The sequence below is a fragment of the Manacus vitellinus genome, unplaced genomic scaffold, assembly GCF_001715985.3.
Source record: "Manacus vitellinus isolate BGI_N305 unplaced genomic scaffold, ASM171598v3 scaffold_47_pilon, whole genome shotgun sequence".
In the NCBI taxonomy this organism is placed as follows: domain Eukaryota; kingdom Metazoa; phylum Chordata; class Aves; order Passeriformes; family Pipridae; genus Manacus; species Manacus vitellinus.
The window spans coordinates 6,165,572-6,193,224 of NW_021940585.1; the positions used below are offsets into that span (position 1 = coordinate 6,165,572).

The 27,653-nt window shown below is 43.7% G+C and overlaps 3 protein-coding genes across 9 annotated transcripts in view; all 3 read left to right on the plus strand.

Annotated features, from left to right (window-relative positions):
- The window catches only part of LOC103767175 (mitogen-activated protein kinase 14), a 22,562-nt gene extending 17,438 nt beyond the window's left edge, over nucleotides 1-5,124 (plus strand). Inside the window, exons 9-12 of one of the 2 annotated variants that reach the window (XM_018079703.3) lie at nucleotides 487-566; nucleotides 3,203-3,281; nucleotides 3,571-3,744; nucleotides 4,587-4,654. In XM_018079703.3, the coding sequence (XP_017935192.2) occupies nucleotides 487-566; nucleotides 3,203-3,281; nucleotides 3,571-3,744; nucleotides 4,587-4,654 (401 nt within the window). Of the gene's footprint in view, nucleotides 1-486; nucleotides 567-2,580; nucleotides 2,661-3,202; nucleotides 3,282-3,570; nucleotides 3,745-4,586 lie in introns of both variants that reach the window. The other variant, XM_018079702.2, reaches the window with a different exon arrangement.
- Nucleotides 5,106-20,846, plus strand: LOC103767174 (mitogen-activated protein kinase 13). Its single transcript, XM_008934277.4, has 12 exons — nucleotides 5,106-9,916; nucleotides 12,959-13,088; nucleotides 13,498-13,556; nucleotides 14,591-14,699; nucleotides 15,702-15,731; nucleotides 16,153-16,200; nucleotides 17,119-17,233; nucleotides 17,601-17,672; nucleotides 18,161-18,240; nucleotides 18,699-18,777; nucleotides 20,051-20,227; nucleotides 20,549-20,846. The coding sequence occupies exons 1-12, from the start codon at nucleotides 9,594-9,596 to the stop codon at nucleotides 20,626-20,628; spliced, it is 1,302 nt and encodes a 433-aa protein (XP_008932525.2). The 5' UTR covers nucleotides 5,106-9,593; the 3' UTR covers nucleotides 20,629-20,846.
- An 84-nt stretch (nucleotides 20,847-20,930) lies between these two features.
- BRPF3 (bromodomain and PHD finger containing 3) overlaps nucleotides 20,931-27,653 on the plus strand; it is a 33,884-nt gene continuing 27,161 nt past the window's right edge. For 5 of the 6 annotated variants that reach the window (XR_001921569.2, XM_008934274.2, XM_018079699.1 and 2 more), the window contains exon 1: nucleotides 20,931-22,423. The gene's annotated coding sequence lies outside the window, so the exon portion shown is untranslated. Of the gene's footprint in view, nucleotides 22,424-27,443; nucleotides 27,465-27,653 lie in introns of those variants that run through there. The other variant, XM_018079697.2, reaches the window with a different exon arrangement.

Genomic DNA, 27,653 nt, shown 5'->3' on the forward strand with positions numbered 1-27,653 from the left:
TCTTACTTTCTAAGTTTTAGAAGTGGCTAAATTATCTTGGAAGGTGTTCACAAAAGGCCTTGGATTTCTTTTTAATATTAGTGCCTACCCTTTTCAGCCTTCTGCTTTACTTCAGCTGTCACTAACGCAACCTAATCCTGCTAACTGCGGCCACTTTGGTGTGGGGCCTGAAGGGGTGAAGGGAGCATGTGAACTGATCCTGCGCCAGTGGGGCAAAAGCTTAGAGTTCTGCTCCAAAATAGTTAAGGATGCAGTGACCGATTCAATGAATGTTTTGTATGTGTAGACAAGATGTTCAATCTGTCTGATAGAGAGATGAGTTATAAAGGGGTATTCAGTTGTAAACAAGAGGAATTAATATGGTTTGCTTAAAATAGATTTTCAGTCAAGGCCTTGGCAGGAATTAATTTTCAACATTAATAGGGTGATATGTTGCGCTTTTCATTTTGATTTCTCCCAGCATTTTCCTTTATGGTCCATCATTAGATATTGATCAGTTGAAGCTCATTTTGAGACTCGTTGGAACCCCAGGGCCTGAGCTTTTGAAGAAAATCTCCTCAGAGTCTGTGAGTTTACACTTTGATTGTGATATCTGCCCTTTCAGAAGTCCCAAGTTTGTCTGTTGTTCTCTTGTAGTCTCTCTGTAGTATGTGTTGGGATTTATTTTCTGTTATTTTAATTCTTTTGCAATTTTTTGCTCTTGGATGGCTTTGAGTTCTTATGCTATGTGTTTCTGTTCTTTATTCCTCTTACCTCTGCCCATGGTATGATTTTGTCCTTTCATATTCCCATTTTACTGCTTTGTGACTTTTCTTTCAGTTTGTGGATTGTATGATCAGATATTACTGGGGAAATATTTTTCACAGCTAAGAGCTTGAGGCTTATCTCTATTATTACTTCTCCAGATTATGTACCCAGGGATCTCTCTAAATAGGAGCAAGTGTGTTATCCTGTAAACACACACAGTCCCTTCTGTGCTGTGATTAAGTCCTGAAACACTGCTGCCACTATCTTTGTTTTTGTAGCATAAAATGCCTTTTAGATGCCTGTATCTAGCAGCTGTTTCCAGGGCACACAGCATAGTCTGCTGAGCATATAACTACTTGTGCTATGTAGGATGTTGCTATATGGGGCCCTTTTTATCAAGGTAATAGCAAAAAACAGCCATTTGCTATATTGTACTAATCTTGAATTGTGAACTTCTGCAAAGACAGTGTTAAAAATGGCCTTTAATTTTACCTGTTTGTGAAGGTGAAGTGCATAAACGGTAGAGCAAGGGGTGCCGTAGCAGTTGGGAGTAGCAGGTTAATGCACAGTGAGCAGTGAGCTGGCACAGGGGTCACTGGCAGTGCTTCAGCAAGTCACTGCTGTTTGTGATGCACAGCAGAGGATCAGAGCAGTGGAGAGTGGGGATAAGATTTAATGCTGCAGCTTATGTTCCTGTTCTTGTAACAGTGACTGTAAATACAAAATGTGAGATTAGCCTTGGATTACACGTGAAGAAGGTAGATGTACAGTGCAAATTTGAATAAATTGGTCAACTTGCTGAATATCCCACCAATTTAAAAAGCCCTGGGATGTTCTGCCTTTGGAGAGATTAGAACTGAATAATGCAGGTTGCTTTGGTTGCTCTGTGAACTGACCTTAAGACCAGTCTGGTGTTTGAAGTACAGGGGACTAGCAAGAGACATAAACTGAAAGGTTGACTAAATTAAGCATAAGATTAGTTTGCATATGTAAGTTGAAGTGGGTCTTTTATTATATTTATTGTGCAATAATAGTTAAAACTTGCTCTTACCGAGGTCTGAAACAAGAGTCTGTTAAAAAAACCCAGTAAAATACTGTTTCTACAATTTTTTTCCGTCATATGGGGAATGCAAAACTATTACGTGTTTGAGGGCCTTTAGTGTGTCACTATAACAAATTGTTTTTCTGCTGCATTACTTTACTTGCTCTCACTTTCCCTGTTCACTGACATCAGTCTTATGCAAAGCTAGTGTTTTGCTAATTTTGCACTTACTGCTTTCTTTCACCTCGCCCACATATCAAAGTGCATTCAAAGCTGTTCAGAAGGTGTCAGTTGTGAGCCAGTTTCACTTTGCACCACAAAAAACTAAAGTACTTTCCATGCAGGGAGGAGGTAAAAAAAAGCTGGTAACCAGCAGAGGATACAGGTTTTGTTTCTGTTTTAATTTTTGTTCATTTTCCTGAAGCTGTATATAGCTTCAGTGGCCTAGGAAGAATTTTGAGGTGTAGCTTCAGCTGAAGGAAACATCTACTCTGATGGCTTAAAACTTTTGGGAAATGTGAATGCAACCATGTTGGAGTGTAATAGTGCTTTTATTGAACAGAAATACTTCCTGTACTGGCAGTTACCAACTGATCAGTGATCCTCTATTGTTTCAAGTGTTCACTAGGGTAATTGCTTAACTTCTCACAGGTAGTTGAAAAAATTAGTGGGCCCTGCCTTATATGGCTTTTGCCTTGTGGTTTGCAGAAGAGATGCTTTGTATGCAACTGTTTTGTGTTTAAAATGGTTTTTGCACTGTTTTTAACAAAGCCCTTGACTAGGCACTTAAGATATTAACCAGCTTCAGCAGATCATGCGTCTGACTGGAACACCCCCTGCATATCTCATTAACAGGATGCCCAGCCATGAGGTGAGATCTGAGCAGATGAAGGGGGTTTGCAGGGCAGGTCTTCACTTAGTGTTCACCTCTTCTATAAATTCTATGCTTGCATGTGGCATGGGGTGGGCAATTAACTACCTGCTCTTCAGCAAGATTTTTGTACTAAATAAAGTCTCGAGATTTGGACACTGCGTGCCCAACCACAGATTTCTGAGACTCGAGAGAGTGTGGATGTGAGTTGGTTTTGTATTGTGTGCCGTGTTGTGCAGCTTCTCAATGAACAGCACGCTGCACACAGCTTTACTAGGACTCCAGGGAGTCAGCTCTTGCTGTACCTCTTTGCTTTTCAGTCTTGCATGAACCACAAGTAATGTCAGTTCTTCCTCTACTGTCTTGAGTGCCTGCTAGTTGGGACAGGATAATGCTGATGCACTTAGTACTTGTCAGAGTGAGTAAAGAGAAGGCAAAGCAAGGAAACAGACTATAATAACCAGTGCTTTAGGATAGTTGAAAAGTACTTTGTCTTGGTGGCTGGATTGTATTATACTTCAACAGAGCATTTGTTTCCACAGGCAAGAAACTACATTCAGTCTTTGTCTTACATGCCGAAAATGAACTTTGAAAATGTGTTTATTGGTGCCAATCCCCTGGGTAAGACTTGTTTTATTAAATGCTGTGTTCTTCCTGAAATTGAATGTCCTGGGACACAAAGACATTCCCAAAGTTTTGTTCTGACTAGTACAGAACAGGGCTATGTACTGTTTTCAAGTTTACAAAGTATGTGTGGGCCAAGGGTGTAAAAGGAAGAAATCGTGAGTGATGGGTGGGTCCTGAGAAACTACAGATTCCTCATATACATTGGGCTTTTACAAGCTTACATTTCAGAGTGCACTGTCACACATCTCACTGTGTAATCCTTTCTGTTTTGGTGCTCTTGCAGCTGTGGACTTGCTAGAGAAAATGCTGGTGCTGGACACGGACAAACGCATCACTGCAGCAGAAGCACTGGCCCACGCCTACTTTGCTCAGTATCATGATCCAGACGATGAACCAGTGGCAGACCCCTATGACCAGTCTTTTGAAAGCAGAGAACTTGAGATTGAAGAATGGAAAAGTAAGTTTGGGGGAGGGGAGAGAGAGCCAGCTAGCTTCTCTTGTGGTCATAGAATCATAGAATATCCTGAGTTGGAAGGGACCCACAAGGATCATGGAGTCCTGGCACAGGGGTCCTGTGCAACCCAAACAATCCCACCATGTCCCTGAGAGTGTTGTCCAAATGCTCCTTGAACTCTGACAGCCTTGGGACCATGACCTCTGCCCTCCTGCATGGGGAGTCTCTTCCAAGTGCCCAACCACTCTCTGGGTGAAGAATCTCTTCCTAATACCCAGCCTAACCCTCTGCTGACACAGCTCCAGCCATCCCTTGGGTCCTGTCACTGGTCCCAGAGAGCAGAGCTCAGCACCTGCCACTCCACTGCCCCTCGGGAGGAAGCTGCAGACCCCAGTGTGTCTCCCCTCAGTCTTCTCCATCCTGTGAGCTGGGTCCATCCCATGAGCTGCGGTTCAACTAAACCCTGGTAATTAGAGGCACAAAAGAAAGTGATAAAAATATGGGCATCCTGTTGATCCTGAGGTCCTTATACTGGCTGAATCTACCGTATGCTATGCATATATTTAGGATAGTCCCTGGTAACTGGTTATTACTAGGAGCATTCAAACATGTAAGCAACGTAGTTGTTCATGTCTTTATGTTTTGTAACTTATTCACATCTCAGTGCTCTTTCATTGTGTATGTTAGTCTCTGAGAGTAGTGTAACCATTCTTCTCTTTTTTGTCTTAATTAAAATATGTTTTTAGAACCTTTAAGGTTGTTGTAGGTTTTCTTGCATGAAGAGATGTCTTTAGTACTGCTGTCATAGTACTGCTGCTAAGTTTCTGTCACACTTTTCCCACCAGGCCTGACTTACGATGAAGTAATCAGCTTTGTGCCACCACCGCTTGACCAAGAGGAGATGGAGTCCTGAGAAACTGCTCTCTTCTGTCTGTCCCACTTCACTGTGAAGGGAAGGCCTTTTCGTAGGGACTCTCCAATTATCGTTCAAGTGCCTCATCACAACAATATTCTCCTTGGTGGAAGGGTTTTGTGTGTGTTGAACTGGGGAGGGAGGGGGGAGGGAAGAAAGCTGAGTCCATGTAAACATGCTGCATGCTCTCTTGTATTTTGTGTACAGCCTGGGGCAAGCCTCTGGAGACCTGTTCTGACTGCACTTAGTTCTTCCAGAGTAACAGTGCACCACCATTTTGCACTGCTGGGGCAAGATGGGGAAGTTGACATTTAAAGGTTTGGTTACAGTCATTGCCATTTATCAATTCTCCTACAACTAAGTAACCTCAAAATAATGAAAGTTGGTTTATAGGCTTAGAGAGTCCTCTGTTTTCTTCAGGACTGAAGGTGGGGTTAAGGAACATCCTTGTTCAGTACCAGGTGTCTGATTTATATCCAGATCTTCCTGGTACAGCAGAATGTAGAGGCCTTCCAACGCCTGATCCTTGGAACATGAAAAGATGTTGTTTTGAAACTGTAAATATGTTTGTGCCTTAAATGAATGGGAAGAGAGAGGAAAGGAAATCTCTGACCCACTGTTTTTGAGGGTGAAGGCTCCCACATAGCCAGGCATGAGCTCAATGTAATCAGGAAATAACTTTCTGAGGCAACAGCCTCAACCCCTGGATTGGGTATTCCTGTGTTTTTCCCTTTTCTCCTCCTCTTGTTCTGAGGCTTCCTAGCATTAGCTCCTAAGAGACAGAGGTTGGAGAAGATTCTTGCTAGCCACACATTTGTGTATTCTGTTTCTTAGAAGGTGATGTGTTTTGCATGTTGTAGCTGAATGTGCATGTAGAGCTGCTTGATTTTTGTCCTTATTTTTTGGGGATGGCACTGGGGCAGTTAAATCATCAGTGAAATGTTTACTGAGTACCTCAGCTGGTGCCGTGAAATCACAGCACCCTTCCTCCTTTGCTGCAGCTCATTGGGAAATACCTGCCATTCAACAAGGAAAGGAGATAATATATGGCATATAGAAACGTGCCCCTTTTTCCTTGTTCTGACCTTCTGTTTGCAGAGAAGGAGAGCTTGGGCTGGAGAGTTTTTTGTGAGATCAAGTGTAAAAAAATGTTCTTTAAAGAAACATGGTATCTTGTGCCAGAACTTAACTTATTTCCTGAAAAGAATTTTTTAGAAGTATTGGAATCCAAAGCAAAGAAATAAGCATGCATAAACACACAATCACCCTTTCACTGTCTATATCTATAAATATAAATATTTATATATATATAAAACTAACATTAACCAGAAGGTTTTTTTTACCCTCTCAGATAAGAGCTTCTTGGCTGCTTTTTAGCAGTTTGATCTCTGCCCAAGGAAACGTGAGAAGAGAGTATGTTTGAATATAAACAGGGTTCAAATATTTTGTATTTTACAGGACTCTGCAGGAGTAAAATACCCAGTTAGGGACTGGCAGGAGGGAGGTTTCTCAGCACGTTCGTGTGCTAGAACTGTAGCTGGGGAGTTCAGGAGCCAAATCTTAGGGCTTCTGGTGGAGACATTTTTAGACATTAATTTGTTGCAGGCATCTTGTGTGGGCAACTCATCACATCACTATGTATGTGAAGAGAAAGGCTTTTGAAGTATTTTGTATTCTTGTTACCTATGGGGCAGAGAGGAACCATTTGTAGTGTTTTTACCCTGTTTGAAGAGGCAGCATAAAGGGATGGGACATGAATGACAAAGCCATTGATTCTTTCTAGGCTACTTCCCAGTGATCTCTTCAGGCCAAATATTTAATAAAGGTCTGAGCTGAGATGAAGAGAGTAGTTATATCTAGGATAAAACTCTCCACAGCCTAAAAAAATCAAGACAGAAAACCTTCCTTCTCTGCTGGACCAGCAGTCTGGGTATTCAGATGAAAATGTCGATATACTATGTAAACCTACAGCAAGATTATTTTTATCAGCTGTTTTATGTGTAGATGCTATAGTGTGAGTTCATGCGGAAATATTGCTAAAAATTTTTAAAAATATAGATGTTGTGCGTGCGTGTGTGTGTGTGTGTGTGTCTGTGCGCGTGTGTGAACGGCAGTGTTTCATTCGGAGTCTGTCCCTAAGGGAGCCCATGTGGAATGCACTCCTGCTGTCAGTGCAATGCTGGTCAGCTGCCTGCAGACTGAGCAGGATGCTGCACTTGAAAGAAAAGATCTGCTATTTTGTTTCTACCCATGAATTTTGCTGTAATTGGTTATGCCAGATAAGATGTCACAATACCACTGGTTAAAAATAAAATTTATTTTTCAGATTTACTGCACTGATGGTACTTGCAAACCTCTTACACTAAAGTGTTTGTTTTAGCATGGTGTGTGCTGTAAGAGATCCTGTGTGTGATGGCTGGGGCGGGAGTCGAGGCTGTGTCTTGGTGGCTGACTCTGCTGACATGGAGCTTCTTGTCTTTATTTGTCCCAAGTGAATTCTTTGCTTAGCTTAGAGTCTGACTGTGAGTATGGAATGCAGAAAAAAAGCCCCACCTTTTATTTTCTGTTTAGCGCAGGGAAGCAATAATTCAGCACAAATAGACAAGCATTCTGCTGCTTACCTGGCCCTGGGACCCTTCCCCAGTAGGACTGGTTTGTGCTTGTTTGCTATTTAAAAGTGATTTTTTTTTTTTCCCTCTTCAGTTGCCATCTAGTTGGTGGTGGAAAGATCTGTACCATAGCGGAGCTTTTCCAACTTCTATTGTGTATCAGAGCTACTTACTCAGAAGAACTCAGATTGAGCAAAGCTGTGTTCTTCACACTGGCACAACCCTCAGTCACTGAAGTTCCTAGGCCATGATGAACCAGGGGGGTTGTGTTGATCCCAGTCAGGCAGCTGATCCCCACAATGTGTGCGCAGAGCTGTGCAGCAGCTGATTTGAGGAAGTACAAAAAACAGTGAGGGGGTGTTCTCTCAGCTCCATGAGCCTTCTTGTTGGCTTTTACCATCTGTTGGCCTAGGTGCAAACAGAGGAGAGGGAGCAAAAAGCCTAAACAGGACCAGTCATTTGTTGTTTTCTGGGAAAAAAATTCAGAACGCCCAAGATGTACAATTCCAGAATGTGCTTGGTTACAATATATCCTGGTTAGCAAAAAAAACCCCAAAAACCCACTAAAAATAAGTGAGAATTTAATGGGGGGGGGGGGAAATTACACCTATAAAATCAAATTACTCTCATGAAGCTTAACAGTCAGTGTGCAGCCCTTGCAAATTGTTGTCCAACTATGCTCTAGTCAATGGTAGGGCCATCACAGGTGAGAACAACATACTGGGAGTCTGGGTAGGTCCATGATGAAATGTCTATTACTAGAAGGGAAGCAATGGTAAAAATTGTAACTTATCATCACCTCTAGCTGCACTGTCAAGGTGCCTGGAGAAGAATGTATGGGTCATCCCATCACTTCTTTTGGTGGATGTGGCAGAGTTAGGTTTGCGATTAGATTTGACCTTCAAGATTATCTTTTCCAACCAAAAGGTTTCTATGAATCTAAAATTTGCTGTTTGATTTGGTCACTTGAATTAACTCATATTTTTACAGCCCAGGCATGCTGCAGCTATTTAGGACTCCTTAATTGCGTGCTGATTACCTTCATGTGCACAAGTAGTTGAGCAAGAGTTGCATTCATCAAATAACCAAGGAGTTACATGTTTGCTTATGGACCAGGAGTTTTTGCTGTGACACTTCTTGCTCACAGGTGTATTTATAGAACCCAGCCAAGCAGATGGTTCATTTCCTGACTGTGCTGTTGCTACAGCCAGGGCTGATTTACACAGATATGCATAAGCAGGGTTAAAATACTACCATAATGCCTTGTCCCTAGCTTGTATTTTACAAAGCAGCAGGCTGTGCCTGTGGCTGTAGCATGATTACTTGAAGAACATAAGGGTCAATGCTGATGGGTATTGCAGTGGTTGCCTGTAAGCAGGAACAGTGAATCTTTCCCAACCTCCAGTAGTGCTTTTTGCGTATTTTTCATTTGCCAGGTAGCTTGGCTCTAATTTTGCTGCACAGATATTCTTGGAGCAGGGACACCTTTGCAGATTACCTGTATGGAAGGAGCAGAGGCTCTAGGCAGGGTGGAGGGCTGGTGAGGTAGAACACTGTGTAAGCAGCTAGGCTGGCTTGGTAAGGCACAGCTTAGTCACTTCCTTTGGGAAGCATGTAGGATGCACCTACCTCCTGCGTGGGAGCCCTGCCTGAGCCTCCTAATGTTGGAGCAAAATGTTGAGGTGCCATCTGCTTACTAGGAATGGACCTTCTTGCAGGCTGGGTTTGCTGGTCTGGCCTGGTCATGGTAGGCATAGCAGTGAACCTGGGCTCTGTGCTGTCCGTGAAGACCCCAAGAAAGGGTTAGACCTGCTGTGGGAGATGAAAGCAGATGCAGCAAACAGTTCTCAGGATGTTCCCATCTCACAGATGCTCCTGAACCTCCTCCCAGTAGTCACTTGGATATAGGTGGAGAACCTCAGCGTACTTTCAGCATGTCCCTGCGCTGCTGGGAAGCCAGACTTTGGAGAACATTGCCATTGCCTCCTTGCTCTTTTATGGACGTAACACTGTGTGTTCTTTGTCATGAGGCTGGAACTGTCCTTCATCAGCTTTAAAGAAGAATGTCCCTGCTTGTCTGACGAGGTGCTGTGGCTTGTCCCTCAGATTCCCCAGCTTGACAAGTCCTTACTCATCCACTTGTTTGGAGGACGGATTTCATGAGACCCCCTCCAAGCTGCATGAGGATATTTCTTGGCTTGTGAAGGCAGGAGAGTAAGAGCTCCAGGTGACAGGGCTCCCGGGGGTGTGCCTGAGCAGGGCTGGGTGCTCCACTCCTATAGCAGAGCCCAGAGGCACCTGTACAAGACTGAGGCGTGTCGGAAAACCTGATGCCTCACCTCTGCCAATGTGGAGGCGGAGGGAGGAGGGCCAAAAGACATGTCCCTTCACGCTCGCAACAGCTGAAAACAGAGAAGGAAACTCGCTGGAGCCTTTTTTACCAGCGCAGGAGGCCTCACAGTCGCGCTCTCACCCCAGAGACCCTCCCGTACTCCAGTACTCTGGGGGGGTGGCACTCCCACACCCGTCGGGCGATGAACATCGCAAGGAGAAGAGGCTTTTACAGACAGGAGGTGAACAACACCCTCTGGGAGCTGCCCAGGAGATACACGTCCCTCCACCCGCTGGGGTCTGGAGCCTACGGCTCGGTGTGGTGAGTGGGATCCTGCTTGCACTGCCAGGAGCAGTATATGGGGCGAGGTAGGGGTGTTCCCTGCCAGGGGGAAAACAAGGAGGTGCTTGTCAACACCTCTCCATTAAGAAAGGACATTTGCATGTGTGATGGAGGTGGTTTGTCTCCTGCTCCGGTGCAGGCAGCGGGCTGGAAACTTGGTCACTTGAAGAAAATGTTTCCTCCTGTGGTCACCCTGGGTGGGCAGAGAGGGGACTGCGTAGGCACAGCAGCAAGGAGTGCCGAGCAGCTTGGGGCGTCACCTCAGCATTGGGGTCAGGCAGCTTTTGAGCTGCTTTGGTCTTGAGCTTGCATGAAGATTATCTGGCAGCAACCGTACCAGGGAAGGGAATACTTAGGTGTCTGAAAGAAATTTGTAGATGGTAACAGAGGTGGATACTGGAACAAAGTATCCTTGCTGCTTAGTCCAAGATAGCAATGCTGGTCTGCCTGGACAATACCACCCCCACTCTGATACTGTTTCCAGCTTGAAATCATAAAGTAGATAGATGTTACTGTAAACCAGGATCAGTAACATACTGGGACTTCCTTCATGGCCGATAATAATCCCTAACCTATGAGAGAGCAGCATGAGCTGCGGTTAATTATTCACCTGGGTAAAGGAGCCTGTAGCGAGAGCAAGCAGAAGTCAGACCTTGCTTGGTTTACACTGACAAACTGAAGGAGACGGGCGATTCTTTGAAAGGTAGGTTAAATATGAAGCAGTCTGTGATAGTATCTGAACAGAGCCCTTGTTTCATAACATGCTGAGCTAAAAATAAAAAAGAAAGGTGTATCCCTTTTCATAGGTGTTGGGCAAAGTCTATCCTGCTGCTGTCACAGCACTAATCCTGAAACCCTGGTTTCCAGCTTCTGTCCTTGTCCCTTGTAGAGAGGTGCCCCTTTTGCTGTCCAGGTGCCTTTACACTTCTGAGATGCTTAAGTTAGGCCTGCAAAATCAGGCAAGACTAGACTATTTTTTTATATTTGTACAGTTTTCTCAGGTTTTTACCATTGAGGAAAGCAGGAAGGAAAACAAAGATAGGACAAAAAAAGGAAGAGAGAAATCCTTTCAAAATTTCCTTCCCCTCCCAAAAAACCCCAACACCAGTAAGACAGATCTTTACTGTTCCCTGTGAAAGTCTCGGCTGCTCTGGAGCTCTCAAGGAGGGAGGGAGGAAAGGGTGTTGAAACAGTCTGGAGGTCCATGGTGGTGGTAGTATCGAATGGACAGTGCTCAGCAGGGAGGGCTTGGTCCCGATTTTTGTACAAAACAGAGGTGGAAGCATGTGGAGTTAGGATTTGCTGTCCTCTGCTGGGAATTGCTGGGAGACTTTCCTATTGCAGTGTTATTCAGCAGCTGGCTTTTACACCTTCTTGAGCAGCTGAGAAAGTAACTCAGGAGAAACAGCAAAGTCTTGTTTGTTCCCTTATTAATTTGCCAAAATCTGTAGTGATTTGGCTTCCAGCTGAATGTAATTGGGAAAGAAGAGTCTTCTGACCCCTTCAACACTGGTCTTGTTGATCTCTGCCAGCTGAGGCAAGGACACAGCTCTGCCTGCCCCATGTCATCCCAAACTGTATCTGTTCATTAAATCTGTGCTGGGAAGAACATGGTGGGCTCTCTCAGCTGCGTCAACTGAATTAGCTCTAGCTGTGCTTATGGCAAGGGTGTGACTACTGCTGTGCAGGCTGAAGCTCCATCACCCTGCTCTCCTGTGTTGGGACATGGGGTTAGATGCTCTGTATGTCAGCAGCTGGGAAGGCAGGTAAGAACTTGCACCTTCAGATTAGGAAATCTGCCTTGAATTCTGCAGAAGTTGATTGACTATTTAGTCCGAGTGCCTTCCTCTTATTTCCCCCGCTCCTCAGAAAACTTTACACAGTGCTATCCCCTCTGCTGACATCTGCTGAAGTCCTGAAACTGAGACAACTCTTCACTCAGAGGCCTCCTATGATATCCTATAGCATCTTCAGTGCTGAAGCTGCCTTGTGTAACTGTTCCTGCACTTCCTTTGCTTTTACCGACTGAATGGGGAAATGTGTTTGTGCAAGGCTGGAGGATGCAGCTAAAAGCCATGGGATTGAATATGATGATTTATAGCCCTTCTGTTTCCATGGGAGATGGGATAGGGATTTAAGAAGCTGTGGGAACTGCTCTGGAAATCTACAGCGTGATTTTTTCATGTTTGCCTCTTGGGAGGGGTCAAGGAGGGGCTGCGGCACCACTGAGGCTCCATTCAGAATCCCAAATTACAGCTGAAGACTTCTGAGGACCTCCCTTCCCACTCGGAACCTGAGGCCTCCTTTGCAGTCTGAGCAAAAAGCCTTTAGAAGAAGAGAAACTGTCACAGGATTGCCAGTGACATAAACAGCAAACGTGACCGGAGGGAATAACACATCATGTCTGTGGTGATGGCTGTTGTACCATGTTTTACCTTTATAGAAGACTCTCATTTTCAGCCAGACCTGCTTTTACACAGAAGCATATGTGTAGCATCAAAGATCCTGAATACAGCAGAATTAATTCCAGCAGCCTGTATTTTTAATGTGTGACATCCACTGTCTCCAGGATACAGTAAAGGCACTGCCCTGCCTTAAAAGATAAGAGCCTCCAGGCAGATAGCAAAGCAAAAGTTGCTTTATTCCCTTACCTCCTTGCATTAGGGAAGAGGGCAGAGTTAGAACTAATTCTGAATTTCAGCCATTTGTGTTTCCCTCTTCTCACAGCTCTGTTACCTCCAGCTTCTTTCTACAGGTTATAGAGAATAAAGATGAGCCACCAATACTTGGCTAGGAATCCCACCTAGTCATCCAAAGAGCACAGGCTGCGGTCTGCTGCCCAAAGCCACGCAGGGTAGCATCTCCTGTGCAGAACTCCACTGGGTTTCTCAAAGGGCCTTTCTTTGCTGTTCTTCTGTGACCACAAGAATTAACTCTTCTCTAGGAGATGACTTTTGGGATTACAAAATTTGTTAGAACATGCTGCCAATGTCAGAATTGTTTTTTATTTGTCTGCTGCAGTTCAGCCATAGACAAGAAGACAGGGGAGAAAGTGGCTATCAAGAAGCTCTGCCGCCCATTCCAGTCAGAGATCTTTGCCAAGAGAGCATACAGAGAGCTGATGCTGTTGAAGCACATGCAACATGAGAACGTAAGTACTCATTTCTCTCTCTTCCTGCTGATACGAGGGATATTTTCTTGCCACCTGGGAGCAAGTTCTTTCAGGTGGCACCATGTTTATTTTTATATATATATAGAGAGAGATGGATTATTTTAATATAGGGAGAGATACTGACATTTGGCATGTGCAGGCAGTTTTGGGGTTCAGGTGCTGCCTCTGCTGTGCCCAGTTGTCACCAGTCTGAAGCAGATGTGTAATGGGTGCTACCATGTATTAGTAAAAGAAAAACATTTGTGCAGCATCAGTGAGGAGTCCGTGGATTCTTCAGATGGAGTTCTGTGTTCACGCAGATGCATGTGCCAGTGGAGAGCTACTACCTGAGTCCCATGTGCACGTAAATGCTTTCCAGGTTTAAATGTGGACTTCTCTCCTCCATCAGGTCATTGGGCTGCTTGATGTCTTTACCTCCACTGCCTCCTACCAGGGGTTCCAGGACTTGTAAGTTTGGAGTTTTTTGCTCTATCTGGACTCAGCCATTGCCCAAGACACCCGTGTCTTAGCAGCAGGATAACAGATTGGGTTGAGGTGCAAGGGGCCCAGACTAAAAGCCAGACATCCCCAAATAACACAGAGAATCAAAAGCACATGTCAGTTCCCATGGCTAACACACCCAGAATACATAAATAGATCACATGCCATACTCACAGCTGGGAGACCACAGAATGTACAGACCAAGCTATGTAACGAGGATGTGTTACGTTCCATGGCTATCACATGTAGTGTGATCCATGCTGTGTGACTGCTGAGCTAAGAGGCTGCACTCAGAATGGGAGAAGTATTGTTTGTTCATCAGGCCCCAGGGCAATTAAACTGAGAATTTTAAAGATCTGGCTTCCTTTTCATCTTGATTCTGGCTTTTCTTTTTTTTTTCCCCTCAGTGTTTATGGTCAGGATGGACAAGTCATTTTCCCTTCCTCATTACTAGGAATGAGCAGCATGTGTCTGGATTTGGGGGTTTGGCTGATGGCTGGGTATTTAGCAGCCTGCAGGAAAAGCATTTGAAGGTTCTCAGAGCAGTTCCTGCAAGGAAGACCGTCAACTAATTAGCAGTCTTGGCAGGCAGATACTGAAGAAAGCTAGATGTTGTCTTTTGAGGCAGGGCAGGAGAACATTACAAAGATGAAATTGGGAGCCAACACTGTTTTTGCTGTGTAAGATGTTTCAGCTTCCGGGTGGTGAAAGGCTGTCCGGAACTGAACATCACTTGAGGTCTAAAGTAAACTAATTCAGGATTGTAGAGATCCTTGTTCTTACCGGATGTCAGATACCTGATTTAAGAGGAGGAAAAAGAGCAATTTTCTGAGCAGGTTGAAATCCCAGCTTCACTGCAGGCTGTGCTAGTTAGCCCAGGACACTGTCACAGCAACTCATTTTAGTTACAGTAAGTTAACGCAGCCATAAAAAACCCCAAGGCTAGCCTGGTCCCCTGCGTTTTTCTTCTAGACTCAGGGCTTTGTCTTACTACCTTTTAGCTACCTGGTGATGCCATACATGCGGACAGATTTACAAAAGATCATGGGACATGAATTCAGTGACGAAAAGATCCAGTACCTGGTCTACCAAATGCTGAAAGGGTTGAAGGTAAGTGGGTCTGGAGGAGTTTAGTGACTCCCTCTGTCTCCTCTGTATGGGAGGGTTGATCCTAACTAAACTCCCTTCCAACACTGTATAGGAAGATGTGGGGGTGTTATGGCATCACCTAAGAACAGATATTGGCTGTTGAACTGCTCTTGTTCCAGCACACTGCAGGTGACTGCTTGTTTACGTCAGCTGTGTATCAAAGCAATCAGCAGCCATAGACCTTGCGATTGTTTTTCCATGGCAGCAATTGCATTGCTCTTTGACCTGCCAAAACCCTTAGCAAAACTCTACACTGAGAGTAAGAGATTGGCAGCAACAGGAGCTTCTGCTGAAGGAGCTTCTTCATAACAGAGGCTCTCAGGGGAGAAGACAGAGGGACTGATTTCCAATTTAGTAGAATAAGAAAGAAATATGCTTCTGTAACTGGCTTTGAGAAAGCAGAAAGCAATTACAGAAAACCCCAGGATGTAGAGACAGTGTCTTAATGCTGCCCTCTAACATCCTTCACCTGGAATCAGAGCAGTGGTTTACAGGCATGAGTTCACCTTAATAACCAGTTCACTGCTATCTTGAGTTTAAATAAAGGGGGGAAGAACATGCAGAAGGTTTAATTGGTGTGATTCAAGCCATGCAGTCAGTTTTTGCAATTTTATGTTTTTATGCTGAGATTATTTTTTTGAATACCCAAAATAACTAAGTTTTGATGTTGTCTGCTGTAACCCTGATGTCTTTGATGGTTTGAAGCTATTGTTGTACTTGCTCTAAGGAACTATTGCTTCATCCTTCCTCTTCTGTTCTATGCATCTTCTTTAGACTGGCAATAGCATTGCAAATACTATCAGCAATTCAGGGGAGAGATTCCTTTTCAAACTGCTGCCCTGCAGTAGCAGGATGCAGAGTTGTGTTCGCAGCAAGTTCTGATTTGTAGCTCTCATTTCTCCGCTGGAGAACAGAAAGTCTTGTCTGCTGGTGATCACATTGTGGCTCCTCTTTTTATTGCAGTATATTCATTCAGCTGGCATCATACACAGGGTAAGTTCATGTTTGCTCTTACTCTGATTTTTGTCTGTTTGAGAAACACAGCATAGTCATAAAGTTATTAAATTCTTAGACATCATTTTACTAATAGCATTGTCTGCTCTGGAGTTTCTTTTCTGTCCTACACCCTATATATGTTTGAATTTGCTCATTTGTATAGCATTTTGAGGAAATGCTGTATTTTCTGGTGAGCTGAGAAGCATTTTATGATGCTTCTTGAATTAAAACTGTTTCAGAAAAAATAAAACAGCAATCTAAAGCTGTACAGTATAGCAGGCATGGTATCTTTGCTGAATTGGTACTTGACTTGGGATGTTACAAGACCCCATCAAAGGCAAGCAGAGATTCAGCTGAGCCTTGTGTTGATGTGTTGCGACTCGAAGCATCCGTTTTTTTCTGCTCTTGTCTGTTGTAGGACCTGAAACCAAGTAACCTGGCTGTGAACGAAGACTGTCAGCTAAAGGTAGGTGGAAAAGCACCACTTTGGAAGCATGTAGCATATCAGATCATGGAGGAACTGCTCTGCCAGCAAGAACTTGGTACTGTCACGTTTCCTCTTGCCTTCTCAATTCAAGGTGTTTTGTTATTTGGCAACTGCAGGCAGTGGGAAATACCTGCTGATGTAACTTGCTGAATCAAGGCGCAAAACTTCAAATAACATCCTGTCACTGTAATTCCTGCGGCATGGCAGTTTGTAATGACTTCCTAGATAAATTCAATACTGCTGAGCAACGCTTGCATTAGGTGAACGATCCCTGAAGGGTAACTGGATTCAACTACAGTTGCCTTTTGGTTCCCATTGACATTATGGTTGTGATTCCAGACAAAGTTATTTTTAGTATTGCTCTGAAAGGTTTGCTTGCAGTTTGCTGGTGTGGTGCTCTAGCATGTATTTTCTGTAATGTATGTTACAGGGAGTGGCTTCATTGCCTGTAATGGTTGGGTCAAGCTTGTTCATCTTTAGTATTGAGGGAGAGGCCATCCTCTGTCAGCTGCAAGGTGTTCTTATAGGAAAGGGTGAGTCGTGGTGGCCTGGGAGCATGCCTTCACCACTAGGTCATAGACCAACTCAAATAAAGCACAGACTTGAAACTTAAGCTTCAAGAAAGAAAGTGACCTTCCAGGTAGCACAGAGCCCTGATCCTTTCAGCAGAGTCTTCTCACCACAACTGGTTTTGCAACTGACTTGCAGTTTACAGTGGAATCAAGACAAACCTGTTAAGTCTTTGAACCATCCTGCGATTGGCTGTGGTGTAGTTGGAGCTTTGTTATTATCTGATTGGATCTGCTTAATTTTCTCTTAGAATTGGAGTCTTACTTGCCCATAGGATTTCTTTTTTCTTTCCTGCCCTTCCTTCTTCGTCTTCCTTTGCAACTGCAGATTTTGGATTTTGGCTTGGCCAGACATGCTGATGCTGAAATGACTGGCTATGTGGTTACACGATGGTACAGAGCCCCAGAAGTCATCCTGAACTGGATGCATTACAACCAGACAGGTGAGCAGCCTTGCCTCTGCAGTGTGACTATCTGATGACGAGCCTGGGGATCCTGCTGGGTCAAACCTCACGTAATCGTCCAGTTGTCTTTCTTCTTTATCATCAGTGTTCCTGGGAGCAGAGAAGATCCCAAAGGTGTTGCGCCACTCCCAAAGCTAGTGCTTGCGGGAAATGATGAAAGCAGAGATTTTAGCAGCATAGAAAGAACAGAGGAGAATGGGAGTGACATTTAAATCAGTCCCTGCTGCAAGCAACAACAAAAGCGACAGCCCCAGCAATCATTGCTGCCTTTTCATTGTCCTTTTTCTTTTCCTTTTTTTTTTTCCCCTCTCTCCCCTCCCCACCCCCCCTTTTTCACTCTGAACAGTGGATATCTGGTCTATTGGCTGTATCATGGCAGAAATGCTGACTGGGAAAACGCTGTTTAAAGGCAAAGACTGTATCCTTTCAAGCTGAACCTTTTCCTTGGGGGGAGTAGTAATTCTTGGTGTGCACTTTTTAATGAATGAGGCTACTGAGAAAAACAGGTGTCAGTCTGGTTTACTGGAAGGTAATCACAGGGACCAGTCTTTTTGGTGAGGAAAGCAGAAGCTAAGAGGGGACCTTAGAAATACACTTCTGTGCTGGCCATGGGTGCCCTACCTTGCGGTTAGAGCTCTACCAGTTCAACCTTGCATGGCCATAGCTCCATCCCCAAACCTTTGCATATTCCCCCAAGACCATGGACATGTGTCCTGGCATAGCTGTGCCAGAAAAATTATCTGTTGATGAAAATGGCATGCCAGGAAAAAAGCCTTGGAGCTCTTTTTGCCAGTCTAATGAACTTGTGTAACTCTGTTGGGTTTGTATCATTACAAACTGAGCTGAGTTGTGGGAGGGTGTCCAGGGCTCACTCCTCAATGGGCAATCTTTAACACAGCTTGCCAGACCTGGATCAACTGACTCAGATCCTGAAAGTAACGGGGCATCCAGGAGAAGACTTCTTGGAGAAGTTGGAGGATAAAGCGGTAAAAAAGTTCACTATGGATTTAGGTCCTGGTGGCAGAGATATGGTGGGGAAGAGGTTAACATGTCTGTGTTTGAGATGGGAGAGGTGCTGCCTCTGCAGCAGCAGTGAGGAATTGCAACAGCAGCCTTTTCCCCTTGGCAAGGAAGACATTTCTCTGCTAGTGGCACATCTGACGACTTGGTGTGGATTGCAGGAACTCCCATGTGAGGTGCCTGATGCCCTAGCAAACCAGCAAGCTTCTCTGTTCTCTAGCTTGGCTCTTAAAACAGAAGTATTTCTGTATCTCAATTGATAAAAATACTTCCTTGTAAACTGCTCACTGAAATGTGACATCTGGGACAATTTGCCGTTCTCTCCATTTGCCTTTGCTCATTAGAGCCATGAGATCTAAAGGCTGTATTTCACATCCCCTCCTACTTGTCCACGTGCAGTAATTGTGCTTTCCTTGCTTTTCAGGCTATGAGTTATATCAAGTCCCTTCCTAAAATCCCCAAGAAAGATTTGTCTGTGCTTTTCCCTAAAGCAAATCCTCAGGGTAAGTCATCTCCAGCATTTCTCACGAGTTTTCACAGTTGGAAAAGAGGCAAGCTGACCACCACAGCTTCAACTCTATTTCTCCTTTTTCTTATAATTCTTATAATTTCTCCCTTGCAGGCTATGCCCCTGCCCCTCCCAGGGCAAATATGTATCAAGTAAAAACCAAAATGATTCCTTATTGCAATAGTGATGTTTTGCTGTTCTTGGCCATTCACTGCTTTTTTTTTTTTTTTTAATTTTAAAATTACACAGTCTGTAACATACAATATTTATGGAAGAGATAAACTTCTGACTTTTGTCTTAACAAACCAGAAGAAAGCAGATGCTGGATATAACAGGATGTCCTGGTTCTGGGTTGCAAATTAAGGATTAAGACAGTTGCATATATCAGTTCCAATTAGTATGAAAGTTAGGATGAATTTTTGCTGACATTAGCTTCCTGAAGTTGTTCTTGTTGTAGCCAAGCGGGTGACAATATGATCAGTAGCTCTTAGATAAACAAACCAGCTCTTCTTTGTTCATTATTAATTCCCAGCCTAACATCTGAGGCACCATGGGCTTTGATAAAGTGCTATGAGACCCCCACAGCCCACTCCAGTATTTTTTTTTCATAGTACAGTGTAGATCCTCTTTGTTGAATACCTGGATCTAGTGATCCTTAACAGACAGACGATGTTAATTTATAATTTTCAGAGTCAAAACTGATCTCTTACAAAGAGCTCTCTTCCCAAGTAGCTTAGAGATGAAAGCAAGCAAAGCTGTTCTAAAAACTGAAAAAAAGAAAGCATTAAAATGTTAAAACCAAGTGGGAATGGGGCTGACAGACTAGATGCTATCTGAGTTTTCTGCCCTCCTGTTTACCACAGAAGTATAGATTTCTATATGGATTACTCATGTTAAGACTACTTTGAGATGCAGGACTCTGAGTGGAAGGAAATTATAAAAACTGAAAAATATCTTGAGGTTACTGGCTTGCTCTTCATCCTTCTGCAGCCCCACCTGTGCAGCCCCAATGCTTATTCAAGACTAATTTATTTCTACACAATTTAACTTCTGTTAGTAAGAGCTCCCTGAGGCTGCTGTTGGGCAGACTTTGCAACTCCACTGACAGGAGCTCCTCACTGCCTTGACCAGGTTGAGGAATCTCTTTCATTTTCAGGTCTGGAGATGCTGTACTGGAAATACCAGTCCCATCAGCTTGCAGGGTTCATGCACACGATTCCTATTCTCCACAGCACCTTACTTAGCTCTGTTCCCATCTTCTCCTACAGCTGTGGACCTGCTTGACAAGATGTTGCAGCTTGATGTGGAAAAGCGCCTTACAGCCACAGAGGCATTGGCTCACCCCTTTTTCGACCAGTTCCGAGATGTCGAGGAGGAGACAGAAGCACAACAGTCCTATGATGATTCTCTGGAACATGAAAAGCTTTCAATAGATGAGTGGAAAAGTAAGAAGTTTATTTTCTTTGAAGTTCCTGTCTAGCATGGGACTTTCCTACCCCTCTCTCTTTCCTGTGCACATGCTGAGTAAGGCTGTGATTGCCTGCTGATGCCTCAATGGCAGTGCACATCTCTTACCTTGCTCTTGCTGTTCTGCATTCAGCAAAGATCCCTCCAGCTCTTCAGGCAGACTTTTTTTGCCTCTCTCCTTTGTCTCTTCCATCTCGTACCTGTCACTGAATACCTCCTTTCTGCACATATAACATTCAAGCTTTCATTTGTGTCCTCTAAAGTCACACATTCATGGTTATTTTGTTATGTTTTTCAAGAGCTTATTTACAAGGAGATCTTGTCCTTCAGTCCCATTGCACGGAAGGATTCCAAGAAGCAAAGTGGGATGTCATTATAGTGACTGATGCAGCTGTGGCTGGGATTCACTTCTCCTCGACGACAGATGGGATTTATTCCACACTGCCTTGCTAGTGGCTATCGTTTGGCCTGTGGGACTTCTCTGTGTGTCAACACAAGGATGGCACTATGCTGTGGGTATTGAACTTTGTTCCACCAAAAGAGAAGCACTCCAGACAGTTTTCAACATAAAAGATAAATATATTCTTGTTGAAACTTTAAGTGGGAGAATTTTAGCTGGTGGGTTTTTTTGTTTGGTTGGGTTTTTTACCACTGTATTTGTCCACTTGAGAGAGAAGGGGGTTCATTCTTTCTCATTAGTCTTTTCAAGCACAGGGTTTAGTACATTAATTATGGATAAGGTAAAGAAAAAGGTAAAACTGACTGGGAAGTGAGTCCCAAGCAAAATGATCAGAAAGAATGACATTCAGCAGAACAAAACTTTATCCAATCTAACTCTGACTGTGTCCTCCTTCCCTGAGCAGTTACACAGCATCCAGCATAGCAAGGCTGCTGGCATAGTGTCAGCTCCAGGCCACCATGGGAATACAGTTGATCATGGGATCAGTCTGTGTTCAGAGCAGCTCCAAACTCATACTATACACATAACTCTGCTCAGGATCTTCCCCTCTGGAGAGCCACTGCCGCTTCCTCTTCCCTTTCCCCTTCTTCTCCCCCCCCACCTTTTTCATTCCCTGGGTTTTGATCAGTGCTGTCTCCTCACTGCTAGTTGCAAGCATAGCCTGGGAATTCAAAGCTGCTTCCCCTACTGATAGACTGGGTATCCCAAGGAGCTGTACAAATTAGTTTGAATATGAGTCTGCAGGAAGTTTTCCAGCCTATGCTGAAACTGGTGTATCTTGCAGGTCCATGGCTTATTGATACAGTCATTAGATAGTTCAGTGCTAGGCAGGTACATCTGCTGGTTGTGGATAACCCGTTTGGACTGCAACACCTTCTTCCCTATGATGATCAGTCAGGTTCAGCCAGTCATTCCAAAGTCCATCTCAAGGGATTTGTGCCTAGAGACAAGTGTCTTCTCTGTATCAGAGCTCAGAGCACATAGTCCCCAGGGCTAGAGAAAAGTATTTGTTGAGAGGGCATGTGAACTCAGTAATACATGCAGTGTTTCTCAAATCTCCCCCTCTTCTGTAGCTGCTGAGTTATTTTGGTTTGGTTCAGCAATGTTGCTTTCAGTACTCTCTAATTTTCTTCAGTAATGTTCAGTTTTGCTGTACACAGACCTCAAGGAAGGGAAAACTGCAACATTACCAGAATTTTCTGATCTCTCTTCACTGGGAACCAGACACAGTGTTGTTGTGTTTCTTGGCAGTCTCTCTATTGCAGCTCATGCCATGCAGCACTTGGGATAACCCTTCAGCGCCTGCTGCTTTTTGATAGGACAGTACTGATGTTATCCTGCTGTAGCTGCACAGATGGTCCATGCTGATGAGACGCAGTTTCTCTTGCCTCATATCTCTCTGGATCACGTATAAGCCCTTTGCCTCACTTGTCTCTTAAGTAGGGACTTCTTGCTAAGTGTGAGATGACCTGCGTTTTCCTTGAATGGCGAAAGGGAGAAGTTCTAGCTGCACGTGTCAAACAGCAGCTGGAATATTGTCCTTTTGAACCTGGCATCTGACTTGGCTGCCATGTGCCCTGCGTAATCTTGAACAGAAGTTGGGGAGAATGTCTCGGCAGCTGCCATTAACATCTTGGAAAGCTGCAGATGTTTAAAGCTACCTCTGCCATGGTAAAATGAGGCTTGGTGGTTTCAGAGGAGGGCCATTGTCCAGGTGAGTGTTTGTGAATGCACGGGGAGATGTTTCAGGGCTGTAGGTGAGGCAGGCTGACCTCCTGACTATATGCAACCCTGGACATAGAGAGGCAGGGAAGACTCTTAAAAGCTCATTCTTGTAGAGGAATTTGAGTAAATCTATGGAGATCTTCAGAGTACAGAGCTTTCTTTCAGAAAGTCATCTGTTAAGGCAAAGAACCCATTCAGACAGAACTCCTAAACCACTGTAAATGGGAATTCAGGGTGTAACTTAATCTTTTTGCCCTTCTCCAAAAGGGAATAGGTAGACCTGAAGAGCTGTCTGGCTCTTTGTAATGACGGCTGAGAGAGAAAACATCTTCATAATGAAGGAATGTACTGAGCAGTCTACTGGTAGTTGAAGAGGAACTGGCATAGTTTTAAAGAATAACCTAAGATGCCCTTTGGGAATTGTCTGTCTGACCAGAGGACAAACATGAAGAGGCACTGGGGACTTCTGATACAAATGGGTGCGAGAAGAACAATTTTGAACACAACCAAGGAGGGTACATAGATTACTGAGAGCAAGCATTATTCTCACTTGTTTCAGGGATAGCACGTACAGTCTCTTTGGTATCAGTCTTTCTGCTGAGTATACATCCAGAAAATAATTTGTGTTTCAGGGACTGGGGTTCTCTGTCAGTTTTCTCTTTTGAAAGCTTACACTGAATGCTCTGAAATTGCAAGAGCAATCTCAGCAGCTGGTGTGTGAGCTCCATGCTCTGGTTTCATCCATTCACCCACCAACCCCATACAGTGACAGCTCACTGTCCAAGAGCCAAATACTATTTCTTCTGGTATATATATCCCAACAAATGCAGGGAGCTGGTGCTCTGCAAGCTCAGGAACCCTGGAAGTGTATGTGTATTTGGTTTTTGTGGTATGTACCAGCCAGGAACTCAAAATAGAGAGCAGGAAATGTAGCAGGTCGGCAGCGGAAAGACCATGTCTGTCTGTGAAGACAAACTGTTCCAGTGCTTGTGTGGCATCTGAGGACATGTTTCAATGAAGAGAATGAGCTACTAGAAGGGCGTGGGGGGGAAATCACATTGACATTTCATGAAAGGAGCTTGAAAAACACCTGCTTGAGAGAGTCAGTGACTCAGGCCAAGATTGAAGTACTTCAGAATCAGCACAAGAAACGAGAGGGTGTGTGTGACCCTGACAGACACTGTTAATCAAAGAAGGAATTCTCTTATGTGGAGGTGCAGGTGGTGCCTGTTGATGACCAACAGGTAATATTCCTTTCATGATGGTTTTTTTTTGCCCTTACATAGTTTGCATACTTAAAAATACAAAATCAAGTGATAAAAATAACTCAGCCCTAAAGTGATCCAAAATTCCATAAATTAGGCCAGCCACAAATATGTTTGCTGTTTATATTAAGGATGTATGATGAAAATTTATGTGGATATATGGATAGAATTTTTGTGCCTGTCTCACATAACATACCAATGTTTAACTTGAAATACTACTTACTTGCTATTCTTACATTCATGTAATTTTTTTAAATTTGGAAAGTGAAGCCTTTATAAACAATCCTTCTCTGCAAGTTTTTTTTGATAGCTAATTAGGTCTGTGAAGTTGGAACTTGACGGGACCTATTTATTAGGTACTTGCACATGTAAGTGGGAAAGAAAAAGCAGATGAAGCAATGATTATTTTCTTAAGAGACACCGCAAAATTACAAGGATTTTTTAAGAGAGACAATAGTTGCTGTGTTTTGGATACTACTTAGAAACCTTTCGGTGCACAGTTTTGAAAATTTCTCCAGCCTCTCAGAAAACTGTACTTATTTTATCCTTTAGGAAAAAGAAAAATAATATGTTTTCATATATAATATTTTCACATTCTAGGTAGCAAACTAAACAAATAATTTTCATGTTTTCATTTATGGGATAATGAGAAAGAAGAAGAACATAGACAAATATAAACACATCTGAGAACTCTAGTGAGATACTGTACAAAGGATGTTAATACCTTTTCATATTCCCATGTCTCACTGTTGCCTGAGCAACCAGGGAAAGCATTCCTAATCCTCTGCATTTTCCTGTATCATGGGTCAGCAGAGTGTTGGCTGGAAACGTGATTATGGCTATTTTTCTTTTTGCAACTAAGAGAAACAAGACATGAAGGATTGAATGAAGACCACAATAGCCAGTACTAATTTGTTTTTCCCCCAAACAGATGTACACTTGCTGCACCTTATCATAGAATCATTCAGGTCGGAAAAGACCAGTAAGGTCATTAAGTCCAGCTGTACACTGTGAAAATGCTGGAGTTTCCAGGTGAATGTGTTTTACAGAATGTTTCACCTGATTTCTCTCTACAAGGCCATTTTCTGAGCAGGAGTTTATACAGCTTTTAGTATGATATTCAGCTGGTGCTGGTTCACAGCTGATTCAGTCAGCTTTTTGGCTGACTGATAACTCCTTTTTTGCTGGATTGCACTCCATTAAATAATACTGAAGGGTTAGTATATTATATCTTCAATGCTCATTGAATTTCTGTTAAATGAAAGTCAGTTAACTTTTTTTAGCTAAGCTTGGCTGGAAAAATAAAAATTCTCCTACCATAAACCATGTCTTGAGAACACTTCAACTGAAAAAAAAATGTCTTAAAACTGTAGGATGTTGAGGGAAAAAAAAATAACACCACTGAGGAGATAGTGCTGGGTGCTTGTGTCACCTTTCTGATGTTAGTGAGGCTGAGAGGGTTATATATACTCCACACAAAACAAGGGTCTTAGGAAGTGCAGTTGAGCACTTGCAAATCCAGCTGAAAAAAATGGCAGCTGAGGATTGTCACTTTTGACATATCAGGCTTTTAACTTTTAATTCATAGGGGTCCTTTTTAGCAATAGTGCAGAACAACCAGCCAAAGAGGGATACAAACACTACTCAGTTTTGAGGGTTAATGAATCAACAAAGAAAAAAATATCAGTTCTCAATTCTAAATGATAGTTCTCTTCCCTTTTTGTTTAAATAAAGATGCAGAAAATAATAGTATGAATGAAGGTGCCCAAGTCTGTTTTTGGTGTCTTAGCTCCTGCTTTCATTTGAAGCAACATCACTGGTTTTGTGCTAGTACCCTTTAAAAACTGGGAGAGCAAAGAAATTGAATTAACTTGCCTCTGGGAGTTGAGAGAAGTTCAGAATGTTTTTTTCCAAATAACACATTAGTTCCACAGCTTTGATATAAAACTAAACGATGGATAACTTGTTTTGATGTTGTAACACATGGCCCCCAGTCATCGGAGATGTCTGGACATCTCTGTGCATGAGTCATCCCACTGAACTTAATAGGGAACCTAATGTGATTATAATAAGCTAACTCTAGTGCAAATCTAAGAGTATAATGTTTCAAAACAGGGATCAAAATGAAAGTTTGCAAAAGCTCGTCATATTTAAAAAACACACTGAAAGGGCTAAAAAAAAAAAATCAAGTAAAACTCGCTGTTAAAATTCTCACATAAAGAAGGAAAATAATAGAATCTTAGAATGGCCTGGGTTGGAAAGGACCTTTAAGAACAACTTGTTCCAACCCCCACTAGACCAGGTTATTCAGAGCTCCATCCAACCCGGTCTTGAACACTTCCAAGGATGGGGGAGCCACAGCTTCTCTGGGCAACCTGTGCCAGAGCCTCACCACCCTCACAGGGAAGATTTTTTTTTTCTAATACCTAATCTAAACCTACTCTCTTTTAGTTTGAAGCAGTTCCCCCTTGTCCTCTAAAAAGTCTCCATCTTTCTCATTGGCCACAATGAGGTCACCCGAAGCTTCTCTTTTCCAGGCTGAATATACCCATTCTCTCAGCCTTTGAAGCTGCTCATCAGTTATTGAAATAATTTTATTTATTGTTTAACTAGGAAGCAAATGTATTTATAGATTGTTTAGATTGTTTTTTAGTCCTTCGTGGCTAGGACCGTACTGTTGCATAGCTGTTCTTTTGGGGTTAAGTGAGATCCTATGTGAATCAGCGAGAGTATTGCGACTTTATTTCTAAATCTTTGATATGTTATTTTTCATGCAGGACAAGAATAGATTATTATTTATTTTCAAGTTCTGATACATGAATAGTAGAAAAAGCATACCTTTTATATACACAGTATATACTTAGAAGGTTGTAAGATTGTTCAGCAGTAAGGAACATGTTTTCCCATGCTTTTAAAGCTTCAGCAAGCTCTGGTCCAACCTGAGACTGCAAAACAGACTTGTCATAGACTGTCTGCTCTCAGATTCCACAGTTAACATCCGTTAAGAGACAAAAGATCTATAGGTGGACTGTACATGAGGGAAAACAGCATTCATTTTTTCCTTCTAAAACAGTTAATTCTGTAAATTCAGATGGTAATATTATGCAATACTCTGCACAGAGTGGGAGGTGCAGCATACATATGCCCAAGTATGTGGTACACTATAAAAAGTGTAGGAGCCTCTGCAGTTCCTATCTCACCGCTTAGCTGCAAATGTAACTTCTTCCTTGTTCATTCCTCTCTGTCCCTCTCTCTGTCCTTTTACCGGCTCACACTTCTGCACGTTAGGAGGCCATCTGGACCTTAAGTGTTGGTCCAGGAAATAAATACAGGCTCTTGCTATTTACATTGTTTGTTTGATGCTGCTTGTTTAGGCGAAGAGTGGCAGAAACAAAGCCACAGATTCTCTGGCACCTGGCAATACTCCAGGACGTTTTGTGGGATCCCATGCCTCCTGCAAAAAACTGGGTGCAAGATGAAGACGCCCCAATGAGCCTGGGACAAAAATCCCGTCTCCCGTGGCCTGGGGGCTACCGGCTGCAAGACACTGCCTAGCATGATACCCTCGCTCTCAGACAAAACCCCCCCCCGCGAGGCTGGATGTGGGGAGGGGAGCGGAAGCGAGGAGCGGGGGCAGTGCTCTCCAGCTGCCTGGAGTCAGAGGCGGGTGCCGGGAGGCCGCGGTTCCCCGGTGCTCTCTGCCCCGTCAGGCGCGGAGGGGGAGAGGGGCGGGAGCAGACCTTTCCTAAGCCATGAGGCCACCGGGTACGGACACCCCCTCCCCCACCACCTTCCCGTCACCGCAAGCCCCCGGGGGCCTCCCGTTCCGTGCGGCCCGAGTGTGGGAAGGGACCGGGGAGGGGCGGGCAGTGCCTGCCCGTGAGGGAAGCGGAGCGCGGAGCCCCCTCCCCTGCCTGGCCGCTGCCTTTCCCCACCGCTCGGCCGGCCCGCGCT

Excerpts from the sequence above, each read along its gene's own strand:
- LOC103767174 (XM_008934277.4), top strand. The coding sequence starts at position 9,594 with ATGCCTCACCTCTGCCAATGTGGAGGCGGAGGGAGGAGGGCCAAAAGA. Across the intron at positions 16,201-17,118 it reads ACGAAGACTGTCAGCTAAAG|ATTTTGGATTTTGGCTTGGC; the intron begins GTAGGTGGAAAA and ends TTGCAACTGCAG. Across the intron at positions 17,234-17,600 it reads GATGCATTACAACCAGACAG|TGGATATCTGGTCTATTGGC; the intron begins GTGAGCAGCCTT and ends CACTCTGAACAG.